The 10763-nt window shown below is 35.2% G+C and overlaps 1 protein-coding gene across 2 annotated transcripts; it reads right to left on the bottom strand.

Annotated features, from left to right (window-relative positions):
* Positions 1-257: 257 nt before the first annotated feature.
* Positions 258-10321, bottom strand: LOC131037795 (metal tolerance protein 11). Of its 2 annotated transcripts, none has more exons than XM_057969987.2 (6): positions 9864-10321; positions 6120-6229; positions 5752-5997; positions 3572-3652; positions 2591-2824; positions 258-838 (listed from the first exon to the last, which is right to left on the bottom strand). In XM_057969987.2, exons 1-6 carry the CDS (start codon positions 10258-10260, stop codon positions 491-493), a joined length of 1416 nt encoding a protein of 471 aa, XP_057825970.2. In that variant the 5' UTR covers positions 10261-10321; the 3' UTR covers positions 258-490. The 2 variants fall into 2 exon arrangements, with proteins under 2 accessions (XP_057825970.2, XP_057825971.2); XM_057969988.2 differs by lacking the exon at positions 9864-10321 and adding an exon at positions 8134-8941.
* Positions 10322-10763: the final 442 nt, after the last annotated feature.

Genomic DNA, 10763 nt, shown 5'->3' with positions numbered 1-10763 from the left:
GCTAAATATTTGCTTTTAAAGATGCAGATCGCTTAAATATTTGCATTTTCTTCTATGGTGATCCATGAGGAGCACAATAATATAAGCAACATATACAGGAGTTTTTCTTACATATATAGCATGAATTTCTTTAAAACAGAGAAAGACATTATAATTTATAAATGCAATGAAAAAATCAACTAAAGCTTTACTGCACAAAAACATCACATAGCTAGGAGAAATGTATTTGAGAAAATCAGCATTCAAGATTTCTAGCCAAAGAACATAATTTGGAGCTTGTGCCTTAACCACAGGTTCTTCAATGATTTTTGCCAACTGTGCAAATAATTAGAAACAGAAACTGCGCCATTAAAAATAGGCGCAGGAGCTACAAATTACTAAGCATTGATAGTAACTACATATCACATGGGAAGAGGGATTCTGGCGGCAATAATTGGTTTCCATGCAAGAAGGAAACAATTGGAATAAATATATAACCCATCCTAAACAACTAGGAATGCTTGTTTCTATGCTCAGGTCTGTGAGTATATTCATAGTCTATATGCACAAAAGCCCGTTCTATGTCAGAAAGAGATTCCAATTTTTCTTGAAGCGCTTCTCCAATGTCATGAGCCATTTGCAAGGACATATCACTGGGTAGCACAATGTCAACTTCAACAAAGTAATGCGAGCCAAATGTGTATGCTCTGACTGTATCAATATGCTGTATGGCTTTGTGATGATTCCAACAGAGATATGTCAATTTCTGCAAATAATCAGGTGAAGCTGTTTTTCCCACCAAGGAGTTCACGTTTTCCAGAACTGTGTTCGACCATGTCTTGATTGTATAGAGTGCTAGCTATACAGAAGGTCCGCTATCAGCTTTAGTATTTCAATTAATAAAGATTAACATAAAATCTTGAACGTACTTGAGATGTGCTCAAAGGAAGCAGGGCAATCTATATTTTGAATATTGAAAAATAAAACAGTTTAGAGATCAGAGCACTGTACACCCTTCTCACTATAAGTGTTTAAATAACCTGCTAGACATTAATGATCAAGTTTAAATCAGAACGGGATGCATCCTCCTCACTATACCTCTACAATTTACCCATCTCTAGCAAGGGCTTATATATGGCATCCTTTCAAGGTAGTCATGTGCCTGCAGTTGTTAGTATTCCAAATTGCTTCCAAAGTTAAGGATATATTGTGAAAATCATCACTGTCATCATCTAAACAGACGAAAATGTTTATCCATATATCAATATGTATTATACTATGAAGGTAGGTTTGGATATGGTAGTACTGAAAGGACTGACTGGTGAGCTGCAGTCTGTGTTCTAAGCACTTTCTCTACACATGCCTTGCAATGGTCGTTGCTATCATTTCTAAGGAAAGGCAAGCCTCGATACTTTTCTAAACAAATAAGCTCTCCAGAATATAATAAATCAATTAATGCAGACGGTTGCATGTGTTCACAATTTCTAAAAATAGCTAACTAGCGGAAAGTGGAAACATTCTATATTTAATGTGGGTTATGTAAGCTAGCTAGGAGGATCCGTTTAGACATCCTTTGACTCTGTTAACCATGTAGATACTACAATGCACTACTAGCACAAGGACAGTTATGAGAAAAATGTAAAACCTAACTGAGATCATTTTAGACAGGCAAATGCCTTGAAATCTGCATTTGTCTTGACAAGGTCTCTACCAGTTGGCTCCTAAGAGCAACAACCTTATAAATTACTGTGGAAAATCAAGAGTCAATACTTATTCCACCTTAGGTATCACTTTGAGGATTTGAACTTGAGTCTTCACAATGAAGACTCAACACTTAATCACTTGTTCTCAACCTCTTGGACACCATGCATTGTAATTTAGCAACCTTAGAGTGATATATTCAAAAAACTCAGAAAAACTACATTGCCTCTTACAAACTAGTTGAAACAATAGAAACCCACAAATAGCACGGTGCTAAAAACGTTGGCTTATCAATCTTAAATAGTTACAATCTTTTCAATATTGACATGAAATCGCCAAAGCAGAAAATCTGATGGTACATATCAGATTTCAGATTATGTCACCATTTTGAGAGTGTAAAGTTACTGTGAGAAGAGAAATGAAGGGTACAAGATTATCTACCAATCAAATGATCTCATTTAGTATATATTTACATGCATAATGTGCAGAATGCATAGACTCCACAAATCATGTGTTTGTGAAACTTCAGTCAACACCCACTGAAGTATAGCTTTGAAATGATCAATACGACATGGCAAACAAGACCAAGAGCAGAAAAAAAAAATTGAAGCCAAAAGACTGGAAAAATATCTTTGGAAATCGCACAAGATCATGTAAAACCCAAAAAACTAAGTATATATCATGAAAATGAAGAGAACAACTACCAGCATCTAACATATGACACAGTCATGAATTCTGGAAAGGACATCTGCATGTACACTAATCAATATGAAGTAATGTTTAAACATAGATTTTCATCAAAAGCCCTTTTCAGGCATATTAACATCACAAAGAAAGGATAGAAAAGCCTCTGTAGAAGATGAGGGGATGATAAGTGTCACTAAAGTAAACGGGTTAGAGAAGTGCTTACAACTATTGCTCCAGCTGGATCCATCCACCACTGAAATTTCCTTGCAAGAACTGCAGCGAGGAGACCAATTGAATTGGTTATAACATCAAAGAAATGATCTTTGGCAAACGCCTTTACAATCTCATTTGTAAAAGTCCGGCAATAGATTGCAAGGAACAACTTCACAAGAGTGACTGAAACCATAATTCCAACAATCCAGTGCCACTCGTATTCGTCTGATGATAATCCTCGCTTCTGTGTAATTTGGCAATACAATTGACGGAAAGGTATTACTTATATTAATATGCCAAAGTAGCATACTTGTTGAAAAGATAATACAGTAATGCTGGACAGACCGTAAAACAGATGGGAAAGGAGAACCAAAAACATTATCTGTGAGACACAGCAGAAGCATAATCTATATTACATGTAATATTTTAGCTCAACATTTTATGGCTCCAGAATAAAGGTCAGAATAAACTAGAATAAACTGATAGCTTTTAGGACAAGGAAATTGGCCTGTATTTTGTCTAATTTTGCAGGCAAGCGATGTAAATCAGGCAAAGCAAAGCTCAACATCAATGATTTCTGTGACTATTTTAATTTGCATCCACTTACACACTTTTAGTAAAAATAGAAAGCCACAGCTCAAGCTGATGATACTGTAATTCCGTCAAAAACAACAGAGGGGTTTTACTCAAAAATATTTTCATTGTATTTAAGTAAGAAAATTTTGCCTCCAAAACATTAAATACTACTTTAACTTTACAAAACAATGCCATAAAAAGGAACTAAATAAAATGCCTGAGATAGCATTTATGGTTATAATTATGTTCAATGAAAAATATTGTATATGTATTCATGGGACACAAAGCTAAACAAATATCCAAATAAGCATACAATATATCATGTATGCTTGTGGAAATTTCAAGCCATCATGAGAACCATAAAGTAAAATAGATATCCCATTTTTAAATGTATATCCATGAACAGGAAATTTACCCCTAAAGCAAGCTGTTTAAAAGCTTCGGCCATGATCGGCACCCCCAATGTAGCCATAACTGAAGCAAAAACCAGAATTCCCTGCACGTGGAGCATTGTAATTAGAATCGACACTCAATAAATGTTGGGGAATTCATAATACTCATGCATCAAACAACAAATACAGACCATAACAAAAAGAATATGAGCATACAAAAATTTATCAAGTTTACATATGCATAAAGAAAGATCTGAGGTTTTCAACCTTGTCATGAAATGTGGCGCAGCAACAAGTAACCATAGCAAGAGAAAACCGAAACTATATAAGAAAAATAAAAACAAACAATTTCTTAAACTACTCAAGATTATAATTCATCTTAGATTATATCGATATGTACTATGAAATTATCAAAGATGTTATAAGGCTCATCCTATTCTTTAACTGAAACTAAACCCCCATTGTAAGGGATCGAGGGTAGCAAATAAATGCAATTTGCAACACAAAACATCAGAATGTAAAGAATAAGGCTAAAGAAACAGTAACATCTTTGGGTTTTGGAGCTTTGAAATACACAAGTTTCCTAAATTAATGTTCCACTGCTACACAGGATCTCTTATCACGTCATGAATAAGAAGCCAAAGGATAAGGAGTCAGATGGTCAGGACAAGAAATGAAATGCAATTGAAATGTTCTCTAAGTAGCTTCAAAAAGCATGAGGCGCATAATAGATAATAAGCACAACATAAAAGTAGAACTACTATTAACAAACACCAAAGTTGTAAGAGTTTTATGCTGATGATTTTTAACTACCTGACCTTTTCATAGATCAGCAAGGGATTCTAGGAATCATCTAACACTTGCTACAATATGGAATTGCAGAGCTCCTACGTATAACTAATGAATACTTCATGCCCATTAAAGAGGTGTATTTTTATTGCATTCAAGAAACAAAAGATGCAACAGAAAAACAGGAAGAAAACAAAAATTCATTTTCCCAAGGAGGAAGCAATGAAACCCTCTTCAAGATCTAATACAGGATAGAAATGAAAAAAGATATGACTTTACCCTGCAGATAAACGATACATTTTCCCTTTGGGTCCAAAAACACATTTGTGATAGGATGGAAACCTGTTTCAAGGATTGCAAAACACTTCCCCATCCCAAAGACTTCCAGAAATATTTCGGGCAGTTTCCATCTACTCTCCAGGAATTTCAGGATATTACTATCGCTGGAGCTCTTCTTTATGGATGTTTTCAAAAGTTTCTCATACCCATTTCCAAGAGTGCATAGGGATTTCTGCCATTTCTGACACCATTTCCTGCTATTTACTTCAGAGATCTGCCTTAAAGATTATGCTGTTTTCTGACTTGCCAATCCCTGCCTAAAATGCTGATGTAAGGGGAAACAAAGATTATATAGACATCAAACTGATGCAACAAAACTAGGGAAATTGTTATTGAAATCTACAACATGTTTACATAACAAAGAGCCAATCTTATTGACTTTTCAATTCCACATTACAATCTGATATAAATCTGCTCTAAGACCTGCAAATTTAACTTCATAACAGCAACAATGACCTTCATACTGACATTCTTCTTTCACCCTTGCCCTTCTCTCCAAAATTGGGCCTGTCAAAACTCAAAACTGAATTCTAGCTGATCAAAATTCAACTTGAAATTGCCCATCTGTAAATTTCATTTCTTTTCATGTCATTTCATTTGGAATCCTAGAAGGGGTACACCCAACTAAGATTCCCACCAATTTTGTTATTGAATTTGAATCTGGGATCTCCTATCGGTTGCACTTGCACCTCTCTTACAACTAGCTCAAATTAGGCCTTTTCTTGACCCAACATAGCAAAACCCAAAACCTCCACCTTGAGCACCAACCTTTGGCATTTACCAACTTGTCATAAAGCATTAAATGTGTGTCATAGCCTGTAAGTGGCCCACTCCCAGATCCAACGCCCAAGATGACAATCACATTTTTTCGTAGCATGCTTAGCATCTTGGAATTGAAAGATTAATTAAAAATTTCTATTAGAAAGAAACATCTATCTAAGAAACAACAAAAAAATGCAAATAGGGAAACCCTAGATTTGATGATTCACTGGAATTTCAATTTGAGCAAGATTGGGATGATTGTGTATGATAAGTTTCAAATAAGATTCAAAAAGAAGAAATAGAAAGGACCAACCAATGGCTGCATGCGCTTTTTCCCAATTGGATAGAGATAGGGATTTGGTGTCCGCATCTTAAATGTGGTGAACCAGAGAATAAATCCGGATAGAAGATCCAAAAGTGAGTCTAGGGTTGAAGCAAGTATGGCCAATGAACGACTACTTATTGTTGCATATATTTTTAGAGCAAAAAGTACAACATTTGCCAAGTTGGAAATGCGAATTGCAGTCCTCTCACTTCTTGCAACCTTCTGACAGTCTTCCTGAAAGAAATTGAGCAAAGAGTATTAGTTGGTATAATCAAATACTCCTTGGTAATATAAGGCTCACTGATGCACTCGCTGCTTTGATGAATGCGCATAACAACAAAAGGATAAAACCGAACCTCAGACATGCCAAGCAGATATCCACGCTCAGAAACAGCATCCATTTCTGTAAAACCGTCAAGCATCACGTCTTGCTGCTGATAATATTCGGCCACTCCATCACCAGGACCTGCCAAGGAACATGAATAAACAGCTAAAAACTAGTACATATGTGCATCTTAATCACAAAACCCAAGACCTTTTCTCAATGCCACTCTGAAAAGAATATACTATTGCTATCTATCTCAATATAATTAATCAAAGACAACCAAAAAGAAGGAAGTCATTTAAGATGACAAGAATCAGAAAGGCTTGCAACATGAGTGTATCATATCTTCTATTGCAAGTTAAAAGGTGAGCTTCCCTGTTTGCAGCCAGAAGTATTCTTGAGCATAGGGTTTGAATCTTGATAGACCGCTAAGCAGAATGATATGTCTGAAGTAAAATTGAATGGGATTTGTGAGCAATGCTTGCATACAATCACATTATGGAATCCTCTATTACTTCAAGTTTAAACCAAGCACTGAGATATATATTGTTAATGAAAGAGAAACTTCAATGATTAGTTGTATTTTCTCTTTATTCTTTTTAACTGAAATAATTATTTAATGGCTACTGTTGATAACATTTCCCACTTAGGTCAACCCCACCATGGAGATCTTAATTCTTGCAATCACAACACCACTAAAGACAATCACTACTCTAAGCTATCACTTCCTACTTTATTTGCCTCCGGGAGCAACTTCCTGTGATTGTAACATATTTACTCGAAATTTTACATGATGCTAATTGATGTTTGGTGGATGTAAAACATAATTGAACACACATTGGTAACTAAGACTCAAGAAAACCAAAAATATACTGCTCAAATCATATGCCAAGTTTTCAATGCCCAGACCACTTGGGGTTATGATGTTGTAACTCATATGAATGCAAGCATCTCCAGAACAAAAGATAAGACTGGTCTACAATTTTCATGGAGACATATACTAGAAGCTTTCTGAGAAAAGTAAGTCATGTGCTCCTTGAATATATAAATGCCAAATTCATAGCCCATGAGACTATTGTAACCATAGATATCTATGATAAAAACTTAAAATAAAAAAATTCCTCACTGAGAAGTTTCTAAATTCCACCAATTCCAAGTTTAGACAAATTAAACTGAGTGATTTATCTAGAGAACAAAGAAAGTTAAATACTTCAAGGCTCAATGAATGTCACATCAATTAGAATGCTCTGCAATTATTCTTTGTACAATTTAAATCTTTTAGTGTCGTAGTTTAGTAAATAGATCAAACCCCTAGTTGTGCACTATTGGCAACCAATTGAAGTTAAAAGGTACTTCCAGAATTAAACTATGGAGATCTGTTGTTTGTATATTTCCCGGTACAGTTGTCTTCGGAACTTTTTCCCTGATTGAAAACAAAGACTAATGCCACACTATACGACTATTTCACAGGCATTCAATTGATTGGACCCTGTTTTCGCAGTGCCGATGACAATTCACACAAGACTTCATTGACATAACTTATCAAAATATCCTTTGCATCTATTGATTAATTATAATTTAATGTTTGCTATATAATCATGTGATTCAATTCCCAGAGCCCCGACACTTGCATGGAATAAATCATTAGACAGCTGCATCACACACCTCTGCAAGCTTGATTTTTACATCCATTACTATTAACAAATAATAGATACCCTAGCATTGAATTTACAATGGCAACTAGCACCAATTTTACCTTGCAGATGGAAAATTTACCCCAAAAGTGTGTAGGCAAAGAATACTCAAGATTCATTGCTAAGAACCACAAATTCAATCTCTTCTTATCCATCTTTGCCACAGTGTCTACCATGTTAGATGGAATAGTAATTAAGAAGCGGACTGGATATATTTAGGGGCTACAGATCAGTCTAGTACTAAACAGATATACCATAAATGTCATTTGTCTAAGATTGTTTTGACGCTCAAACATTACAGAGTTCTCACATGAAAATATATGCATATCAAGAAAGATCTAAAGTACTTACAAGAGCATGTGAGCAGAAGAGGCATTGGACGTGTTTAAGATGCAATCGGATGGGATGAGGTGAAATCTTCCTAAAAAATCTTCAGTTGACTAGATGGAACAACCGAGGTTTTCTGGATATGTTTACAAAGGAATCTAAAAGGCCTTTTGCAAGAAGTGTTTCATCAGTGTGTTCAGCAACACCGTGACCGTGGCATGGGCAATTGGCTTGGAAAGAACTCTTCGTCAGGAAGTCTTGGTTGATACAGTTCCAACATTATGGATTCTTCATTGCGCTGAATCAGTGTTAATACCACTGGAAGCATTGACTACTGATACCAGAAGCATGACCTATCCAAAACCAGAGGAAAGCAAGGACTGATTTTGGATTTCACTGTGATCTTTGAGGCACACTAATCTTTTTATTATGTAATTGATGAAAATCTGTATGTGCTTAGGGAATATAATCGGAACCAAAACACGTTTGGTTGTTAGTCTTCTTTATTAGAGGATTCTGCTGTTTGAATTTGATTTGAATCGCAATAAAGATTTATCCTTTTGAAATTAGATAAGCTACTTTCAAAAGGATAATGAAATGTAGTCTTCAGAACGATTTAGGCAAGATAATAATATAAAATCCAATTCCTGCTCTGCTAGACCATCAAGCCATCATCATTGAAATCGCTACCCAAAAAACACCCAAATTTTCATTCGTAAACCAGGATAAAGACGTTTCTCCTCAATTACACTGGTAACAGTATCATCATTGAAACTACTGTAAAAAAAATTCAAACCAAGTGTTCATTTACAGAAGAGAACAACCCTTTGGGTTTGGTAGATATTATATGCTGCTCGCTTGACAATTCCTATTGCCCACTCTACTGGGGCTGGGAGAAATCAACAAAGAAGCCTGAAATAACTCATGATTCGTATGGTTTGCGACAAAATATCATTTCTCTAATAAGCAATACCATTCCTTATAAAACAATGTTCAGAAAGCTCACATGAATGTAAATATTCATAAATAACATTTTTAGTTCTCATTCAAAACATCAGTACATTTCTATAGATTTATGAAGGCTATCTATTGATTCTATTCAAATTTATGAATTTTTCTTTACTGTAGTTGAAAGATAATTATGCATATAATTTTTCTAAGTTTAAAGAGGAGATAAAATAATATCAAATAATAAAATTAAAATAAAGATAATAAGAAAAAATACATGTGATTTACCATTAAAGATTATATCTATTGAAAAGCAGGACAATATCTTTATTTATTGTTTTTCATACATTCAATATATAATCTGCACTTATTCTTTTATGGAAATGTATAACTCTTCAAATATGAAGAAACATCAAGCAAATGAAGAAAAGGAATAAAAAAATGATGAAATGACTGTTAAACTTCACATTCTCAACAAAAAAGACACAAAATAAAATTAAAATGACCAACAAAACTCCGAAAGCTTATGACAGTAATTCCATTTCTCCAATAAGAAAAACTGTTTTTCTGGTTAAACAATATTCAGAAACCTGCCATGAGTCTGATTGTTCGTAACATTTTTCTTTCCTTAACAATTTTAACTATAATTCAATTAAGAATATGCACACTTTTCTAAAGATATATGAAGTTTTTCTAATTGAAGTTACAAGTTCTAAAAATCTATCAAACGGGTCTCCCTGATCTCAGCGCAGAATCAAACAAAAGCTAGAAAAAAAAATCTTAAGATGGTGGAAACAAGCACGAACCGACTACTACAGTAAGGAAACCATGGATTCCTCCCTGAGGCTTATCCCTTTCAGGCCTTGGAACCTTGTTGAAATTGAGCTTCCATGCATTCTCTGCTCCTGCTAAGGCACCACTCTTAGCCTGACCAGCATGGAACGAGTCCTCACTTGCCTTTTCCAGGGCTGATTGACCACCATGGAGGGAGACATCATTTATCTTTTCCATGGCTGATTGATCACCATGGAGGGAGTCATCATTTGTCTTTTCCATGGCTGATTGACCACTCTCAACCTGAACAACATAGAGACCAGTCTCAACTTGACCAGCTTTGAGCAAGTCACCATTTCCCACTCCCATGGCTGATTGACCCATCTCAACCTGAGCAGCATGGAGGGAGACCCCATTTCCCACCTCCATGGCTGATTGGACAAACAATGTAATATATGAGGATATCTGAAATGTGAAGAAGTAAGATAAATTCAGAACCCTGCCTCTGTTCTGTCAAATGAGTGAGGAACGTCTGTATAGTGTATATATAAACATGGTGTGGACGAATTAGTGGAATAAACGTTAATTGAGAAAAGGACCCGCCAAAACATCGTTGCAAACATTGTTTCTTTGTGTTACTGTCCTTCCAAAAGCTTTTTGACCATAAGCGCGAAAACAGACACATTTTTGTCCTTGTAATCCTAGAAGCTGTCCCTTGAAGCTTTGCCTCTATCAGAGCTCAATCATGAGCAATAAAAACAAAAGGAAGATTTCAATTACCGTCCACGACCAGCGGCAAAATAAATATTCGTCGCTGTAAAATACATGATTTTTTTAATGTTGTAATTAAAGTGTTTTTATAGCGAATGTTATTTGGATATTCTTAGGATTTTCTGATAATTCTAGGATATAAATTAATGTATCAATGAATA

Source organism: Cryptomeria japonica, chromosome 1 (genome assembly GCF_030272615.1).
Source record: "Cryptomeria japonica chromosome 1, Sugi_1.0, whole genome shotgun sequence".
Classification (NCBI taxonomy): Eukaryota; Viridiplantae; Streptophyta; class Pinopsida; order Cupressales; family Cupressaceae; genus Cryptomeria; species Cryptomeria japonica.
This window is presented reverse-complemented; position numbering and strand designations above follow the sequence as displayed.